Genomic DNA, 19783 nt, shown 5'->3' on the forward strand with positions numbered 1-19783 from the left:
CTGGCAGAATAGCAGGCAGATGACAAACTTTTCAATAGATGATGCTGGGACAAATATGTCTCTGTGGGGGGGATTAATTTTGATGCTTAACTCACAGCATATACAAATATAAAGGTGAATTAATGACAGAAATGTAAGTGGCAAAATAGTATACCTTTTAGAATATAATCAACTATAGTATTTCCACGATCTTGGAATACAGAAGGCATTTCATCAAAAAGGCACAAAAATCACTAAGGACAAAGCAAATGTTAGTAAATCTGACTACAATGAATTTGATGTTAAAATTAAAGTCGGAGAAGATGTGTGCGACTTACAGAGTGTAAGAAATCCTGCAAAGGATTTCTATTCATAACATGTAAAGAACTTTGCAAGTCAACAAGAAGGCATCAGAAAAATGGGCAAAAACCTTGAACAGGCATAAAAGAGGATATCAAAATGGACTGTGTACATAGGAAAAGATGTTCAAACTCATTTGACACTCAGACTGTCAAAGCTGAAAATGTGTGACTAGACCAAGTGTTGGCACGGATGCAGAGCGGTGGGAATTCTCACACACTCTTCAGAAGACAGTATGGAATTATCCAGTAAAGAGGAAGATAAACAGACCCCCCAACCCAGCCATTCGACATTTAAGTGATCACCTAGAGAAACTGGTGCACTTATGTACCAGCAGATAGATGTACACAAAAATGTTCATAGCTACGTTGCTTGATGTAGCTAAAAATGCAAAAATACCCAAATAGCAATAAGAATTGAATGAAAGACTATATTGTGATATGACCACATAATGGAATACTATACCACACAGTAATGAAAAAGAATGAGTTATAGTCACTTGCACTAACAGGGAAGAATCTTAAAAATACAATTTTGTATAAGCGCAGTGGCTGATGCTTGTAATCCTAGCATTTTGGGAGACCGAGGTGGGCAGATCACTTGAGGCCAGGAGCGAAACTCCATCTCAAAAAAAAAAAAAAAAAAATGCAATTTTGTTTTATGTATTCTCAGCATGTGTATGATATTTCATAAATTTCAAATGTTAAATTGAAAGAGCAAGGTGTTGAGTTGGGGCAAGTGTCATCCCTGGCCTCACCCTGCTCTGAACCCTCATGGCACGGGATTCTGAGAGTGTTAAGAGGTGGTAGCTTGGATGTAGCTGATGAAGTTCTAGAGAAGAAAATCATCAGCCAAAGCAACAGTGAGACTGTTCTGGTTCCCTTATGTGACCTGAGCAGTGGAGGCCCCCATGTAGAGGAGAACACATGTGAGGCCACCCTTTGTGGCCATCAAGTGACTATAACAAAGGCCACTTCACAGGTGGTGAGCTGAGTCTGGCCATCAAGCCCATATCCCTTCATCTTCTGTAATTTGGACATTGAAAGTTAAAAACCCAGCTGGCCACGGTGGCTCATGCCTGCAATCCCAGCACTTTGGGAGGCTGAGGTGAATGGATCACTTCAGGCCAGGAGTTTGAGACCAGCCTGGCCAACATGGTGAAACCCTGTCTCTACTGAAAATAGAAAAATTAGCTGAGCATGGTGGCTTTCACTTGTAATCCCAGCATTTGGTAGGCTGAGGCAGGAGAATCGCTTGAACCTGGGAGGTGGAGGTTGCGGTGAGTTGAGATCACGCTCCTGCATTCCGGCTTGGGTGACAGAGCAAGACTCCATCTCAAAAAAAATAAATAAATAAAAGAGAAAAAGGGAAAAAAAAAAGAAAAAGGGAAAAAAAAAAAAAAGAAAGTAAGTTAAAAATCCAGAGTGTCATTAAATCCTGAGACTCTTTTTTTTTTTTTCCTCAACTTGAGGGCTTTGGAAGGATCCTGGGACTCTTGAGGCTAGTGGCATATTAATTGTAGATACTTCGTAAGTTTTGAAAAAAAAATTAGTTTGTACAGTAAGCGCACATTTCATAGTAAATATTCTAGGAAATTATTATGCTTATGTGTATGAATCAGGAAATATAAATCCTGCCTGGTTAGCCAAACTACTTGTATTCACCACAGTATATTTTTCACAAAACTCATGCCACTGCAGACAGTGGACTCTGGAGAAATGACGTGAGTCTCTTACAAGGTGCTGGGTGTGTGCGTGCCTGGGCGTGCAAGCATAGCGTCATACATAGGACACACCACGCTACAGAAAGTCGCGTGCTTACCTTGTATGCCTCCTCACTGACAGCCTTGACATTGGCTTCTCTCCATTTTCCTGGTACCCCATCAATGACCTCGCGATAGTTCACATAATAGCCAGTAATTTCTGCCCCTCCAATCTTATCAGGTTGCTTCCATCCAAGAACCATTGAGTCACGAAAACTTTCAAGACAGGTGATATCATGGGGTGGAGATGGTGGTGCTGTGGCAATATGAATAGCTTGTGAGTAGGCAGAAATGCATTTATGATTCTATATATACACATTTCCGTTGATGCCACATATGAGGGCACTAGATCTTGCAGTATAAAGCTGATCATTAACTTGACATTCGACTTGGTGTATGCAATGGACACAGTAAAAAGTACACTACAATCATTATTCCAAAGATAAAATGAACCTGTCCTAGCAAAATGGTACAATACCCTGAAAGAAAATGATTCTTTTCCTCATAAGTAGAAATATTTTTCCCAAGGTTTAATTTTTGTTTCTTTATGTGGTTTAGTTGTATTTGTTCTCTGAGGAAAATGGAATGTATATATCAATTTCTGCTGCAATTTGCTTATTCAGAATTTCCATATATGTGTGTGTATATATATAATATACACACACATATCTTTTTTTTTTTGAGACGGGGTTTCACTCTTGTCACCCAGGCTGGGGTGCAATGGCACCATCTTGGCTCACTGCAACTTCCATCTCCCGGGTTCAAGCGATTCTCCTGCCTCAGCCTCCCGAGTAGCTGGGATTATAGGTGTGCACCACCATGCCTGGCTAATTTTTGTATTATTAGTAAAGGCAGGGTTTCACCATGTTGGCTAGGCTGGTCTCAAACTCCTGACCTTAGGTGATCCACCCACCTCAGCCTCCCAAAGTGCTGGGATTACAGGCGTGAGCCACCACACCTGGCCCAGAATTTCCATATATTTCTCAAATGGTTAGCATTTCACCATTCAGGCACGCTTACCCTTGTGAGACCTTACAACTACACGGCTCTGTCTACACACAAGAAAAACTGACTTTAGAGCTCAGCTAAATGACACCTTTGGAAAACATTTTAAAAAAACAGGCACAATCTGCTATGTGACTTTCTCTTAGTGTGTAATACTTTTGTCACATTATTTTTAATCTGATGTTGGAGTATTTTTCATGTGGTACAATGCTATACAGCTGTCACCATATTTACCAGTGCTTCGCTAGAAAAATATTTGGAGGATATTTCAAAAGTCCTCCTTCATTTATGTGGCTTTGCTGATCAGCTTTTCACTCAACTACTGAAATTACAGTTTCCGTGAAGAGAGGGGGTGAAGTGGTGGAAAGAAATCCATCTAGAAATGCAATAACATCAAAGAGAATTTTCTGAATATTTATTTGGATTACAGGAGATAAAGCAACTATCTCATTCTTATCCAAAAAGAGTATCAGAAGAAAGAAGGATTTTAAAATAAAATACATTTATCTCATCTCCACTTACCAGCCTCCTTCTATTCTTTACATTAAAAAAAAAGCTTTCTCTCTCTCCCTCTATTTCAGAGCACTGTTGAATATGTGCTCTCAAATGAATATCTCCTCTCGAGTTGAGGGACAAAGAAAGGTGTCATAAAATAGAGGAGGTTATAGAAGTTGGGGTGGGGTAGAAAAAAGAAATAGATGAGAAGCATTTAAAAATTTATCACCACATGCTCATCAGTTCATTTTTATTTGATAGGAAAAACAATATCTTCTAGGATATATTAGTCACAGGTACCAAATATCCTAATCGGATCATTCTTAGCCTACTGATAGATTGTCTTCAATAAATCACTTCTGGGAATGAGGATCATATATCAAACAGTATAGCTATATGTGATTATAATTTTAACTTTTAAACTTTTCATGGTCACTCAAAGATATATTTATAGCTATGTTTTTCTTTTCTTTTTTCATTTCAAAAAGTAGTAAGTAGCTATTTAAATTATTATTATTTTAGAATTTTTAACCCTTTTTATATACTTTTTTACTTAAAAAATTAATTTTCCAGTGTTGATTTTTCTTGCAAACTATTTAAGTTAAATGTGAATAACCGCTTAATAACCTGAGGATGAGCAAGAAGGTAACAACTATGACCCTGGTACGATGTCACCTTCTTTGTGAGATCTTTCTCCTCTACGTGTTCCAAACATGACTATTTCAAAGGACCTCACACAGGCTAGCAGTACCAAGAACTTCCTGCTCTCATATCTCATTCTCTTAGCAAAATGAGGCCAGAGGTGTATTTTTCTGACAAACCAAGAAAGGCTCTATAACCACACTACTGGAAACATTCTAGCATCATTAAGCACCCAAAATGATGTGTAAAAGCCAAACCCATAGACAATTACTTTTCCCCGTCATCAGATGAAAGTACGCATTTCAGATGGCTAGCTGAAAACACATACAATAAGAATGGACACTGATGAAAGCAAACATGGATGAAGGATGTGATGTAGACGATGAGAGGTGAGGACATTGATGGAGACGGATGGAACAGCTTCACTTTCTCAACTCTCACCTCTGTCTGTCTTCTTTTTCAGGGGGTCAGACTTACTTTTCCCCTGAGGAGCCGCTTTCTGTGGTGGTGGGGTAAGCTCTTCCTGAACTGTTTCACTTACTTTACTCACTTCTGTTTGGCCCAGGTTTTGAGAGCTACTGGGTAGTGAAGGTTTGTTAGGTTTGCTACCAAGCAAAGCATCTTTCTGGAAGGTTGGCGGGGAGGCTTCATGCACGCGCCCCCTGGAGGCGGTTAGTCCACCAGGCTCATCGCTCAGTGCGGGACACACATCTGGAGACACTCCTCCCCCTACAATTGCCAGACAACAGAAACGCATTGAGCCCGGACAGAGTATCAGTTGCTCTTATGGGATAGAACAAAGAAAAAAAACATTAGGACCACAAGCAGAACAAAAACAATCTTGGCTTAAAGAAAATTGCTCGCATTTGCAAGAAATATGAAAGACTACATTTCACAGAATGTACACCAAAGAACATTTCAACTTCTCCATATTCTGGAAAAAGAAGAAATGAGAACAAAAAAGCCACAGATAGAATAGGAACCATTTCAATTTGCACAACCCAAAGGGTTTTTAGTATATATAAGGAAAAGCAAATCTTAGACATTTCTTGAGAGATATAAGCCCTATTATTCAACAGAATGAAAAAAGGACGATAAAGTGCACAAGAGACATAATATTAAATATCCTGATTTTATAACACTTCGAATTATGTGCAGTATTACAGTAGTAATGGTCTGTACCTCCCAACCTCAAAGAGACATGTTTACAATGGTTCACATTATAAGGAATCTTCCTTCCTTTTCTTTCTTCTTTTTCTTCTTCTTCTTTTTTTTTTTTTTTTTTTTTTTTTTTTTGATGGAGTCTCACTCTGTCCCCCAGGCTGGAGTGCACTGGTGCAATCTCGGCTCTCTGCAACCTCCACCTTCTGGGTTCAAGCAATTCTCGTGCCTCAGCCTCCTAAGTAGCTGGGATTATAGGCATGCACCACCATACTTGGCTAATTTTTGTATTTTCAGTAGAGACAGGGTTTCACCATGTTGGCCAGGTTGGTCTCAAACTCCTGACCTCAAGTGATCCACCCACCTCAGCCTCCCAAAATGCTGGGATTACAGGGGTGAGCCACTGTGCCTGACCTCTATGTTATAAGGAATATGAAAAAGTAATATGAGATGCTAACTGAAGACAATCAATATTAAATCATCTTTTTAAAAAACATGTGTTACTATACAAACATTTTATTTTATTTATGTATTTATTTCAGACACAGGATCTTGCTTTGTTGTCCAGGGTGGGGTGCAGTGGTGAGATCATAGTTCACTGCTGCCTTGAACTCTGGGACTCAAGTGATCCAACTGCCTCAGCCTTCTGAATAGCTGGGACTACAAACATGCACCATCATGCCTGGCTAATTTATTTTTATTTTTATTTTTAGAAACGGGATCTCACTATGTTGCCCAGGCTGGTCTCAAACTCCTGGACTCAAGCGGTCTGCCTGCATCTTCCTCCCAAAGTGCTGGGATTACAGGTGTAAGCCCCTGTGCTCACCCACAAATATTATTTTTATTGTTTCTAATCACCTGGGTCCCTTTTCTACTTTATCCAAGATTGGGAGGTACATCACATACACACATAGAATTACTTCATTACTCGTTTTATTCCGTTGGTTACTTTGCAAGCAGAGATGAAACATATGATTAAGCAATTACATGTGCCTTGCATGAATTTCAGAGGGGTTTATAAGAAGCATGTTAATGTTCTGTTAGCAAAAACAAGCCAGGCTCTGGCATAGACCAAATGGCTTTTAGGGACAAGATGATCTGTGTTATGGGTGATATACCACTTCATGGAATTGGGATGGCCCTTCACAGTCCCAGGATGAGCACGAAGTTAGAATGGAGTTTCACACAATGGGAAATATCTGAGGAAACTTGGGCTCGTGAAGATGAAAAGGCTACGGATGCACAGAATCTGGATAAGTGATGAAGGTCTGTAAAATGACAGCTATGGAAGGTTAGACATCACTTAGAGTCAGAGAAAATGATCATCTAAGGATGCAATCATCCAGCAATATTGGAAGCTAAATAATTTCTGGAGATGATAGTATCTTCCTTTCTAACATAGAAAAATCAATTTTTCCCCCATACAGTTATGCGTAAGGAACTTACCAATAGCAGCTTTGACTTCAATAGCTTCTGAATCCTGGGAATATTCACTAAGTCCAGCTGCATTGACTGCTCTGACCCGGAAAATATAACTCTGACCAGTCACCAATCCATGACAAGTAAATCTAAAAGGAAAAAAGTTTTAAAATATTTTCCTAGGAGGAAGATTAGGGAAGATGATTGTTAGCTTAATGGAGTGGATGTGACTTTATGAAAACAATTCTTTTTTTTTTTTTTTTTTTTTTTGTAATTTGTTTTAAATAGAAATGGGGTCTTGCTGTGTTGCCCAGGCTGGTCTTGAACTCCTGGCCTCAAGCCATCCTCCCTCCCACCTCAGCCTCCTAAAGTGCTGGGATTACAGTTGTAAGCAGCATGCCCAGCTAATAATTCATTCTTTTAAAGAAAAAAAAAGATGTAGAAAGATTCAGGTAATGTATATACTTTAGACAAGAAGGTAACTAAGGCACTTTTCTAAACCCAACCTGTCAAAAAATGAGGAGCCCTGGTTTTCACCGAATGCTCACCAGTAAAATAGGGATAATGATGCTTACATGATAATTTCCATGTAGAGGTTAGTTATAAAGTATATAAAGTACCTATTATAGGGCCTGGCATATATGAGGCACTTAAGAAATAATAATTAGTATTAATATTATTATTTTTAATAATAATTTTAGAGTATAACTCATATACATATATATCTTATTTTTTTTTTTTTTTTTTGAGATGGAGTCTCACTCTGTTGTCCAGGCTGGAGTGCAGTGGTGCAATCTCAGGTCACTGCAACCTCTGCCTCCTAGGTTCAAGCAATTCTCTGCCTCAGTCTGAGAAGCTGGGTAGCTGACTCTGAGTAGCTGGGACTACAGGTGCCCACCACCACACCTGGTTAATTTTTTTGTATTTTTACTAGAGATGGGATTTCACCATCTTGGCCAGGCTGGTCTTGAACTCCTGACCTCGTGATCCACCTGCCTCGGCCTCCCAAAGTGCTGGGATTACAGGCAAGAGCCGCCAAGCCCAGCCAACTCATATATTTTTTTTAACTTTTATTTTAGGCTCAGAGATACATGTGAAGGTTTGTTATATTGGTAAACTCGTGTCACAGGGGTTTGTTGACAGATTATTTCATCACCCATGTATTAAGCCTAATACCCAATTAATAATATGATTAATGACTATTTCAGGTACATAATTATGGCTGTAAGGCATTGGTAGCTCCTTGTCATAAAGGCCTAGTCACTGTCTCCCTGCATGCCAAGGAACGTACTTACTTGAGAAATTACTATAGAATCTGAAGACAAGGTGAACAATGGATTCTAGAATTACCATTTAGATATGAAGACCCAATAACGAGGCGTGAATCCATGGGCAGCTTCATCCGTAAAACAGCCTCACTCTTTTCATAGCTGTTATGGCTATAAATAGCTGTTTTATGAATCACTGTAACATTTGAATCCATCCTAAGGACTGCAGCCAGAGGAAATAACAGGTCTGCTAACGAATCTGTGAGTATTAGCATGTTCAAGTATTTAACCAAGGAGCCACAATCTAGGCCAGTCCTTTAGTCCTTAGAGTCAGCTTGCTTCAGCAAATATTTATTGAGGTCTCGGTGTTCCAGACACTGAGCTAGGTACTGTGGACAAAAGATGAACAAAAAATGGTGCCTGCCCTCCAACAGCTCCCGCCTACACACCACCAGCATTTCTAAATAGTCCCAGGAAAATGCTGGATAACTCCGAGGAAAAATGAAATGCACCAATAGGCTAAAAGAATCTCTTACAAAACATATTGCCTTCCCTAATTAATCTGTTTACCTCTATTATCTCACGTTCTGCAAAACCAACTCATTCTAAGGGGGTCCTCGGACTGAGAAGCGGTCCAAGCCAGAAGGTGTCGAACAAGCCTATTTGACAATTTCTGGGAGGGCGGCATCCCCCTCTCAGATTGGTCTCTGGTCTGGGTGCAGACCAGAATTCACCACCAATATGCAAAGCTGATTGATAAAAAGGTTGAAAGCAAGAAAAAAAACAAGCCTTCCCCCATTAGAAACAATACAAAGAGGCAGCAAATTATTCTGAATGTCTTTGTTTTGGTGTTACTATGTCTACTTAGCACTGGGTTTAATCATGTTGATGTCCAGAATTTGTAAAATGTTGACACTTTTTTCTCTTCATTTAAAATTCCTGGGTAATTTATGTTAAGTAGAGCATATTAGATCCTCAGAATCTAATATCACGTTGCATATTAGATATAAAATCAGAGGGGTAAAAAAGGAAGCAGCAGCAAAAGCACTATGAAACGAACTCTTAAAATAGTTGGCATTATGTGTTGCTAAGTGTTTAACATTACAAGTAAACCTTCTTAAAAAAGATGTATTGCATCTAATATGATCAATTTTAAATTAATTTAAATATCTCAAGTGTAATTGTTTTGCTTTGCTTGTTTGTTTTTTGAGACAGGGTCTTGCTCTGTTGCCCAGGCTAGAGTACGGTGGTGTGATCATAGCTCACTGCAGCCTTGACCTCCTAGGCTCAAGCAATTCTCCCACTTCAACCTCTTGAGTAGCTGGGACTATAGCACACCACCATGCTGGGCTGATTTTTGTACTTTTTGTAGAAGCAGGTTTTCGCCAGGTTGCCCAGGCTGGTCTCAAACTCCCAGGCTCAAGCAGTTGGCCCACCTTGGCCTCCCAAAGTGTTGAGATTAGAGGCATGGGCCACTACATCCAGCCTTGTTCTGTTTTGTTTTTTAGAGATGGGGTCTCCCTATGTTGCCCAGGCTGGCAGTGGCTATTTATAGGCCTGGTCATTGTATACTACAGCTTCGAACTCAAGCTGTAGTTGAACTCAAGTTGAACTCAAGCTCAAGGGACCCTCCCACCTCAGCCTCTTGAGTAGCTGGGACTACAGGCCTGCCACTGCATTAGTTTATTTAAAGTATAATGTTTTCTTGTGTTTTTGTTTGTTTGTTTGTAGAGACAGGGTCTCACTATGTTGGCCAGGTTGGTCTTGAACTTCTGGTTTCAAGCAATCTTCCCACCTCGGCCTCCCAAACTGCTAGGATTACAGGTGTAAGCCACCACTTCCAGCCAAAAAGTGTAATTTTTTTTTAAAAAAATCTCCCTCACTGGATGTCTGTGTGCTGTGTGTGTCTATGGTAGCTCCAGAGGCCGTTGCCCGCCCTGCACGCCCGGTTGAGTTACCGTGAGCCCTTCACGGGGTTGTTGTTACAGGGCTCCCACTTGCCAGAGCCAGCAACGCTCGCCTCTATGTAGTACCCGACCAGCTCTTTGGCATCTGTGGACTCCTCCCATGAAACCACCACTGAAGTGTCTGTGTTTCTACTCGGGATGATTTTGCCAGGAGCCTTGGGGATATCTGAGAAGGAGGAACATGGTGATCAAACTCAGGTGGTTTTAAAAATTCATCCTTATCTATGCACAAACACACACCTAAGTATTTTACATACTGTGTCATGTCAAAAGGACAGCTGCTTTATTTTATGATTTTTTTTTTTTTTTTTTTTGAGACTGAGTCGCACGCTCTGTCGCCCAGGCTGGAGAGCAGTGGCGGGATCTTGGCTCACTGCAGCCCCCATCTCCCAGGTTCAGGTAATTTTCCCACCTCAGCCTCCTGAGTAGCTGGAAGTACCAGGCATGCGCCACAACGCCTGGCTAATTTTTGTATTTTTGGTAGAGACAGGGTTTCACCATGTTGGCCAGGCTGGTCTCAAACTCTTGGACTCAGGTGATCTGCCTGCCTCGGCCTCCCAAAGTGCTCAGATTACAGGCATGAGCCAACGCGCCTGGCCTACATGGTATTTTTTAAAGCAAAAAATTTAAAAACAGTTAGGGAGTATGGATAAACTAAATGTCCATGAACTTCAGAAAAAACACATTATCAATATTGTTGAAACTCCCAAAGAAGTTTACTTTTCATAAACAAAAACAATGAATTTTTGTTTAATGCATAGGTTAAGTACAGCCATCAAGTAAATTTATAATATGAAAGAAATATGTCACCATTTTTACTCCTGGCCAAATACACATATACTAGTTAGATTCTTGCTTTGAATTTTTCTCTTGAAGTAAAAGAAGTTTACAGTTGCTTACCAAGTTTGTCCCCTACCACAGTCACCTCCGTTGCATCCGAGGGCTCACCAACGCCTGCAGAATTAGAACAGCGAACGCGGAAAGAGTAGGATTTCCCCTCGGCCAGGTCAAACAGAGCAAAGCGGGGAGACTTCACGGGGAGCTCCGTGTTCACTCGCTGCCAGTTTTCTGTTCCTGCCTCACACTGCAGCAAGAACAGGGAAACTCATTGAAAGCACAGCAAGCCCAAGCGAGAATCCAGGCCAGGCATCTCCAAGTTTCATTCATCTACAACAAACCACTCCCTGTAATGCAAGCTGGACTGGAGGAGAGATTCGGAGGAAATAGGGGATGAGGCATCCGAAGTTTGTAGGATTCTCTAAATCAAACATGGCTTTTGATATGGTTTGGCTGTGTCCCTGCCCAAATCTCATCTAGAATTGTAGCTCCCATAATTCCCATGTGTGTGGGAGGGACCTGGTGGGAGATAATTGAATCATGGGGGGCAGTTTCCCCCCCATACTGTTCTCATGGTAGTGAATAAGTCTCACGAGAGCTGATGGTTTTAAAAGGAGAAACTTCTTCCACTTGGTTCTTATTCTGTCTCTTCCCTGCCACCATGTAAGACATGCCTTTCGCCTTCCACCATGATTGTGAGGCCTCCCCAGCCACGTGGAACTGTGAGTCCATTAAACCTCTTTTTCTTTATAAATTACCCAGTCTCTGGTATGTCGTTATCAATGGCATGAAAATGGACTAATATAGCATTGTATTGTTTGAAAAATATGCTACTTAAATACTCCGCTTCTTTTGTTAACTAAATACAATAATCTGCTCACAAAAGTCTTATTTCGAGGATAGTTTGGGATCAGGTAATTTTCTAATTAAATTTTATTTTATTTTATTTTATTTTTGAGACAGAGTCTTACCCTGTCACCCAGGCTGGAGTACAGTGGCACAATTATGGCTCACTGCAGCCTTGACCTCTTTGGGTTCAAGTGATCCTCTCACCTCAGCCTCCCAAGTAGTTGGAACTACAGGCACACGCCACCACACCTGGTTAATCTTTGTATTTTTCTGTAGAGATGAGGTTTCCCCATTTTGCCCAGGCTGGTCTCTAACTCTTGGGTTCAAGTGATCCACCCACCTCAGCCTCCCACAGGCATGAGCCACTGTGCCTGGCCTGCCCATTACCTATTTAAAAGAATTCTTGGTCCTTTTCTTATCACTCTCTTTTTCTTAGTCTGCTTTATTCTTCTTCAGTCATGTATCACTATTTGAAATTAAGTTATTTATTTGTTGTCTCCTCCACTGAAGAGCAAATCACATAAGCTCAGGGAGCTTTGTTCACTGCTTTATGACAGAGCATAGAATTCCATCTGGCAAATAGTACATAATCAGCTACAGTATTTTCTTTTTCTAAATGAATGAAAGATGAAGATGTTCTTCTACTATATGATCCAGCAATCCCACTGCTGGGTATATATCCAAAAGAATGAAAATCAGTATGTCAAAGAGATATCTGCACTCCCATGTTTATTGCTGCACTACTCACAATAGCTAAAATATGGAATCAACCCAGGTGCCCATCGGTGGATGAATGGATAAAGAAACTGGTAAATATGCACAACGGAATACTATTTAGCCATAAAAAAGAATGAATTCCTGTCCTTTGCAGCAATATGAATAGAATTGGAGGTCATTTTGTTAAGTGAAATAAGGCACATAAAGACAAATATCTCATGTTCTCACTCATATGTGGGAGCTAAAAAATTTGATCTTGTGGAGGTAGAGAGTAGAACGGTGGTTGCCAGAGGCTGAGAAGGGTTGGGGGCGGTGGTGAAGAGAGGTTGGTTAATGGGCACAAAAATACAATTAGAAGAAATAAGTTCTTGTGTTCAATAGCACAGTAGGGTGACTACAGTTATCAATAATTTATTATATATTTCAAAATACCTAAAAGATAAGATTTAGAATTTTCTCAACACAAATAATAAATGTTTGAGGTGATGGGTACCCCAATTACTCTGATTTGATCATTACATATTGCAAGGATATATCAAAATATTCAGTGTACCCTGTAAATACATGCATTGATTATGTATCAATAAAATCCAGATTAAAAAAAGATGTTCTCTTTTTTTGCCTAAGTCTTAGAATAATTAACAGGAAAACTAATTTAATGACACTCTATTCTTAAAATGAAAATGATGTAGAGTGACTTGGAAATCCTCGAATGAAGGACGTGGTGTGTATTTGAGCTCTGGTAGAAGATATTGTAAGAAAACTGTCAGAAGCCTTTGGTAATCCTTTTTCCCTCCTATTTTAATTTCCAACTTTGCCCATGGTTGGTCAGAGAAGAACTTTAGAAACTCTTGCCTGATTTTGCTAGAGAAATTTTTAACGTTTTCAAAAGACTTTTCTGAAATCCAGATCTCGTGACAGATTGACCAGCTGTCAGGATGGTCCATTTCTGGGACTTTAAGTTTATGAGTCCATCACACAGCATGATCTTCCTTGACTTGACAAGGAGGTAACATGGCATGGCATAGAGGAGTCAAAGGGATGGGATCTGGTCCCTTTGTGTTACTAACAAGCCACGTGACCTTGGAAAGCCACACATATGCTCTCGGCCTCAGTTTCGTCGTCTATAAAACGAGCCAATTTGACAAGGTAACCTCTAAAGTTCCTTGCAGTGTTTTTTATGATAACGTATCTTTTGTGTGTCTGCTGTCTCCTGTGGGACGAAACTCTCTCAGACCTTTAATCTTTTTGTTTATGGCTTTAATTTCTTTTGACATATTCCGCCCCGGCAAATTCTTAGGCCATTATCAGTTGTTTATGCTCTCATAAAAAAATAGCTGCCTTTCACTGTGCCGAAAACTTTATAAGCCATTATAACTCTTTACACCTCTCCACTATGCCATGGAGTAGGTATTGTGGAGGTAGTATTGTATGATTGTCAACATTTTCCAGAGGAGAAGACAAGCCTGGGAAGATTGAAAGGCGACCCGGTGTAATTGTTGGATTTATGCGCCTGAACCAGACTGCTGGGGTTCAAATCTCAGTTCTGTTTTGTAGCAGCTCTGTGACCTCGGGCAAATTATATACCTTTCTATGCGTCAGTTTCCTCACCTACAAAATAGGCAAGATCTGTTATTCCTTTCTCTGTTCCCCGCTCCCTTCTAGCCTCACGATGTCCATGCTACAGAAGGAGGAGTGGTACAGAAGGCACAGTGGCTCACAACTGTAATCCCAGCACTTTGGGAGGCTAACGGGAGGATCGCTTGACCTCAGGAGTTTGAGATCAGCCTGGGCAACATAAGGAGACTCCATCTCTACAAAACATTTAAAAATACACAGGCATGATGAAAACAAAGGTATTTACCACATAGGGCTGCTCTAAGAATTAAGTGGGTTAATTACCGTAAGGTGCTTAGAACAGTGCAAATCTTAGCCATATTCATTCCTGCTCTTAACAAGTGATACAGTCCTTGTCTCTGACACGATCAGATTTTTGATAGGGGAGTGAGAGAAAGTGCTCAGGACGTAAAACACCTGAGGAAAATGTTTGGGACTAAAAAGAACACAGTAGGACGGGGAGGCTGGAAGTCCAAGGACTGATTCATCTGAGTCCCTTGCTAATAAACCCTTCGATTTCACCCGTTCTGGGGATCAAGGACATGCCGTGAAGAAGAACAAGCACAGGGGTGGCCCAACAGGCAGCATGCCGGGTGCAGGGCGTCCTGGAACAGACACGGCAGGGACAGGAGCGCGCAAACCTTTTCCCTTTAGAAAGGTCAGCATATCAGAAGAGCGGCATCAGAAATAATTTTAGTCTCAGCTCAGAACAGTTTGACATTTGGATGGTTCTGCAAATGTACCCCAGGTCCCTGGATGTGTTCTGTGTCCTCAATACCCAACATCCTGGGTGTTCTGTGTTCCGTGCCCTGTGCAGGCCTCTCTACATAGTACTGTGTTCATAAATGCCCCCTTCTGTTCCATGCCAATAGGTGTGCTGGAGGAAGAATATTTAATTTTTAATCACAAACTCATAGGTATTTAGGTCTAGGGAAGTTATAGACTTCCACAGAGAAATTAGAGTTTATATGACCAGAGGAAAGGTTCAGCAGCAGCCAAAGCTGACTCATCTGCAGAAAACGCCTCTGAATAGTTGTTACGTGTCCTTATTATAGGAAAGATGGTAATTACTGTCACAGAGGTTATTCAGAACCTTCTTCCTGTGGAGTGTTTCAAAGAGATTCAGTGGGGGTGTGTATTAAACACACTAGGAAATGAACATCGATCCACCACTCTATTTTTGCCATCTATTTTCTTTTAAAAAGCTTACAATGCAGCCAGGCGTGGTGGCTCATGCCTGTAATCCCAGCACTTTGGGAGGCTGAGGCAGGAGGATTACTTGAGGTCAGGAGTTTGAGACCACCCTGGCCAACATGGTGAAACCCTGTCTCTACTAAAAATACAAAGTTTAGTGGCGCGTGGTGGCTCACGCCTGTAATCCCAGCTACTCAGGAGGCTGAAGCAGGAGAATTGTTTAGACTGGGGAGGCGGAGTTTGCAGTGAGCTGAGATTGTGTCACTGCATTCTAGCCTGGGCAACAGAGAGACTCCATCTCAAAAAAAAAAAAAAAAAAAAAAAAAAAGCTTAGAATACTATTCAAGTTATATTATATTTGAAGTTGATATCTAGAAAGTATATAAAAATTTAATATTATTTCTGTAAAACAAGACTCTCTTGGAAGATATCCATATTGCATGTAGAGAAGATAAGGCATCCATTGTCACCATTTTGCTAGGAATAAAAAGGAAGTGAAGAATGCAGCTCAAAGATATTTGCGTATTGTCTTTATGTTGTTACTACCTAATGTGCGGAAGTTTGCATACACCTATATACCTATGAAACGTATTATCTTGCAATAATTATCAGGGAAGGTGACCTAATAGGTGTTATAAAAATGAATGACCAAAACAGTATTAAGGATGAAAGAGAAAGACCTTTAGGAGAATTAATTGAGCACTGTATTTTTATAAAAAAAAAATTCTATGATTTTGCTATGAAAGTAAAATGTAAAGTAAATGATACCTTTTCATGCTATCACAGAATTTTATTAAAAAAAATTTTAAAGTACAAACACTTGTTTCATTTGTTGTTCTAAAAAATGGTGCATTGCTACCAATAAAAATATAAAGTTCTTACATATGGGATAAAATAAACTTATTTTCTTTCATTTTCTCAATTATATCCTAATCAGAACTTTTTCAACAAATGGATTTTGAACCTCGTTTTAAGCAAATTCTCTTTAAATGCCGTTTTCCAGTAGCCATGATCCTGTTAGTCAAGGACTTCTTGCCCCTCTAAGACCTGTGCCTTGCCCGGCAGCTCTCCTGTTTCTACACTTGTGGCAGTCAGTTCCCCCAAAATAATGTCCTGTACAGGTCTTGGCTCTTCTCCATTTGTTGGGCATAAATCCTTATCAGAACTCCCCTCAAATACGGATGTGTGGTTGATTCACATACGGTTCTCATTCGTTCCCAGAACTCCCCACAAATACGGATGCGTGGTTGATTCACATACCGTTCTCATTCGTTCCACCCATTCTGGTCCTTCATTGCACGCTGCCTTCTCTAATGTTCTAATTCGCAACATAATTGTAAGCTATCTGGGGAAAGAACTTGCCAATATTTACTGTTTTGTGATCCCTGACCTCATTCCGCTACCTGTACTCAGAGTGGAGCTAGCGAAGTACAGCGGCGTGAGCTTGCTGTCTTCCACACTCCTGGCCATTTGAGAGTATTGCCCCTTCTCTGTTCCCCCCTCCCTTCTAGCCTCACGATGTTCACGCCCTGCTACAGAAGGAGGAGTGGTAGAGAGATGAAAAGCCATTACCAAGCAAGGGAGACAGGAAGGTCCCTAGAAAACATTGTCATACAGTCAATCTACCATTTCAGGAACATTTCTCTTCTTGTAGGGGCTATGGTATTGGGTCTGGATCTCTTAGGAGTCTATGGGTGAGTCTTGGGGATCCATAAACCCCTTGATTTTCAGGCACAGTTCTGTGTTATACACTTTGTTCTATGGAGAAAGTTCACAGTTTATAAAGATCTAGTGAGTTCAGGAAATGTTCCCCTCCTCCCTCACTCCATTGTCCCTGGGAATTTAGCCTCTACTTTTCTAAACAAATCGTTAGGAGGTAGTATGAGGTCATGTTGATGCTAGAGTCTTACCTTTTCCACAAAGTACATAATGCCCTCATGACCACGCTGACGAGGGGGCTTCCAGCTGAGCACCACGTAGCTCCGGGTGGCCTCAGTGACAGAGAGGTCTGTCGGGGGGCCAGGCACAATACCCTCTGAAAAACAACAAGGAAACATGAGAAGCACACATTCTGGGTAGCCCAGGATACTCAGAGAGCCACAGATGCTGCTGTCTGTGGAGGAAGAGTTCATTACGGCTCCACAGTATAAAGAAGTATCTTGTCTCTAAAATTCCCCCAAAATATCATTCATTCATTCATTCTTCAAATGCCATTGAGCAGTTGTTGTTGTTTTGGTTTTTTTGTGGGAGAAAGGGTCTCACTCTACCACCCACGCTGGTGTGCAGTGGTGCAATTATGTCTCACTGCTGTCCTGATCTCCTGGGCCCAAGTGATCCTCCCACCTCAGCCTTCCAAATAGCTGGGACCACAGGTGCACACCACCACACCTACATAATTCAATTTTTTTTTTTTTTTTGTAGAGACGAGGTCTCCCTATGTTGCCCAGGCTGGTCTTGGACTCCTGAGCTGAAGTGATCCTCCTGCCTTGGCCTCCCAAATTGCTGGGATTACAGGCATGAGCCACAGTGGCCAGCCCCATTGCTCATTTAGAATATAGAGCTAAGAAATCTAGGATACTCTTCTTATCTTTAGTTCTGAGGCCAGGTCAGGAGTGTTAGGGTGAAAGCAAGGACAAACTTCCAGAAGCACCCTGATCCCAGAAGTCCCAGAGCATCTAGAGTTTCGAGCCACATGAACCCCCACAAGCAGGACTTACCCTGGCTCAGATATGAAAATACGTGGGGCACTGAATCCTATAAGCAGATAGGCAGGAGACAAGGACCCAGTGGAGCTGAGTTTATAGTTTTAGTAAAGTTTAGGACAGTTTCAGTTTACAGTTACAGTAAAGTTGGTCTTATCAGGCAGGGGGGAAGGAGACTGGAAATACATAGACTCCAGAGGTCAAGAAAAATAATGGGATACAGAAAAAATATTTAAAGAAATAATGATGAAAAATTTCCAAATGTGATGAAAACTACAAACCCACAGATTAGAGAAACTTGCAAACCCTAAGCACAAGATACACGAAGAAAACTACACAATGCATATCATAATCAAATGCTAAAAACTAGCGATAAAGAGAATATATTAAAAGCAGATAGAGAAGACACATTATATATTGAGGAACAAAAATAAGAATAAAAGCAATCATTCTTGTAGCGTAGATCTACATTATGCTGGACAAAGCTCTTAAAGTACTGAGAGAAAAAACTGTCAACCTAGAATTCTATACTTAGTGAAGACATAGTTCAAGAATGAAGGTAAAATAGAGGTTTTTTTTTCACATAACAAAGGATAAAATACCAGCACTACAAGAAATGTTCAAGGAAGTGCTTCGGGTAAAAAGAAAATCATATCAGATTGAAATCTGGATTTATACAAAGAAATGAAAAGCAACAGAAATGATAAAAATGTGAGTGAATAAAACCTTTTTTCTTACATTTTATATCTCTGAAAGATAATTGACTACAGTCAAAATAATAATATCGTATTATGTAGTTTACAATAAATATGCAAATAAAATGTATGACAATAACAGCACCAAGGGTAAGAGTGGGCAATGGAATAATACTGTTGCAGGCCAGGCACAATGGCTCATGCCTGTAATCCAGACACTTTGAGAGGCCAAGGCAAGTGAATTGCTTGAGCTCAGGAGTTTGAGACCAGCCTGGGCAACTTGGTGAAACCCCAGCTCTACAAAAAATACAAAAATTAGCCAGGTATGGTGGTGTGTACCTACAGCTCCAGCTACTTGGGAGGCTGAGGTGGGAGAATTGCTTGAGCCCAAGAGGTTGAGGTTGCAGTGAGCCATGATCATGTCACTGCACTCCAGCCTGGGCAACAGAGAGAGACCCTGTCGGGAAAAAAAAAAAAAAAAAAAAAGCCAAAAAAAAAAAAAAAAAGCACTGTTGTAAATTCTTACACTACATGTGAAGTAATATAATATTACTGGAAGGTGAACTATGAAAAGTCAGGTCAGGACAAAGGAGGTAAAACACGAATATCAGGAATGAAAGAGGTGACACCACTACAAATTCTGCAGATATTAAAAGGATAATAAGAAAATATGAACAACTTTATGAATGAATAAGTTTCTTGAAAGATGAAAACTATTAAATTTTATTCAAGAAAAAGTAAATAACCTGAATAGTCCTAAATTTATTTTAAAAATTGAATTTGCAGTATAAAAGCTTCCCACAACAAAACAAAACAAACCAAAAAACAAACCTCCAGGCCTAGATGGCTCTACTGGTAAATTATACTAAATGTTTGATAAAAAAAAAAAAAAAGAAGTCCACACAAGCTCTTTCGAAAAATTAAAATAATGGGAACACTTTCCACTCATTACCCTAATACCAAAACCAAGCCAAGACTTAACTAGGAAAAACCACAGACCAATATCTTTTATGAATATAGATACAAGAATTCCTTAAAAAATTTTTAGCAAGTAAACTCCAGCAATGTATAACACAGCATAACATAGTGACATTCAACCCAAGACTGTGAGGTT

At 40.3% G+C, this 19783-nt stretch overlaps 1 protein-coding gene across 3 annotated transcripts in view; it reads right to left on the reverse strand.

Annotated features, from left to right (window-relative positions):
* Positions 1–19783, reverse strand: part of MYOM1 (myomesin 1) — a 158654-nt gene that overhangs the window by 53439 nt on the left and 85432 nt on the right. For 2 of the 3 annotated variants that reach the window (XM_037982472.2, XM_037982474.2), the window contains exons 16-21: positions 17183–17307; positions 10959–11142; positions 10050–10224; positions 6851–6972; positions 4685–4972; positions 2161–2357 (exon numbers count right to left, since the gene is read on the reverse strand). In XM_037982472.2, coding sequence (XP_037838400.2) covers positions 2161–2357; positions 4685–4972; positions 6851–6972; positions 10050–10224; positions 10959–11142; positions 17183–17307 — 1091 coding nt within the window. The remainder of the gene's footprint in view (positions 1–2160; positions 2358–4684; positions 4973–6850; positions 6973–10049; positions 10225–10958; positions 11143–17182; positions 17308–19783) is intronic. The other variant, XM_037982473.2, reaches the window with a different exon arrangement.

The sequence above is a fragment of the Chlorocebus sabaeus genome, chromosome 18, assembly GCF_047675955.1.
Source record: "Chlorocebus sabaeus isolate Y175 chromosome 18, mChlSab1.0.hap1, whole genome shotgun sequence".
In the NCBI taxonomy this organism is placed as follows: Eukaryota; Metazoa; Chordata; class Mammalia; order Primates; family Cercopithecidae; genus Chlorocebus; species Chlorocebus sabaeus.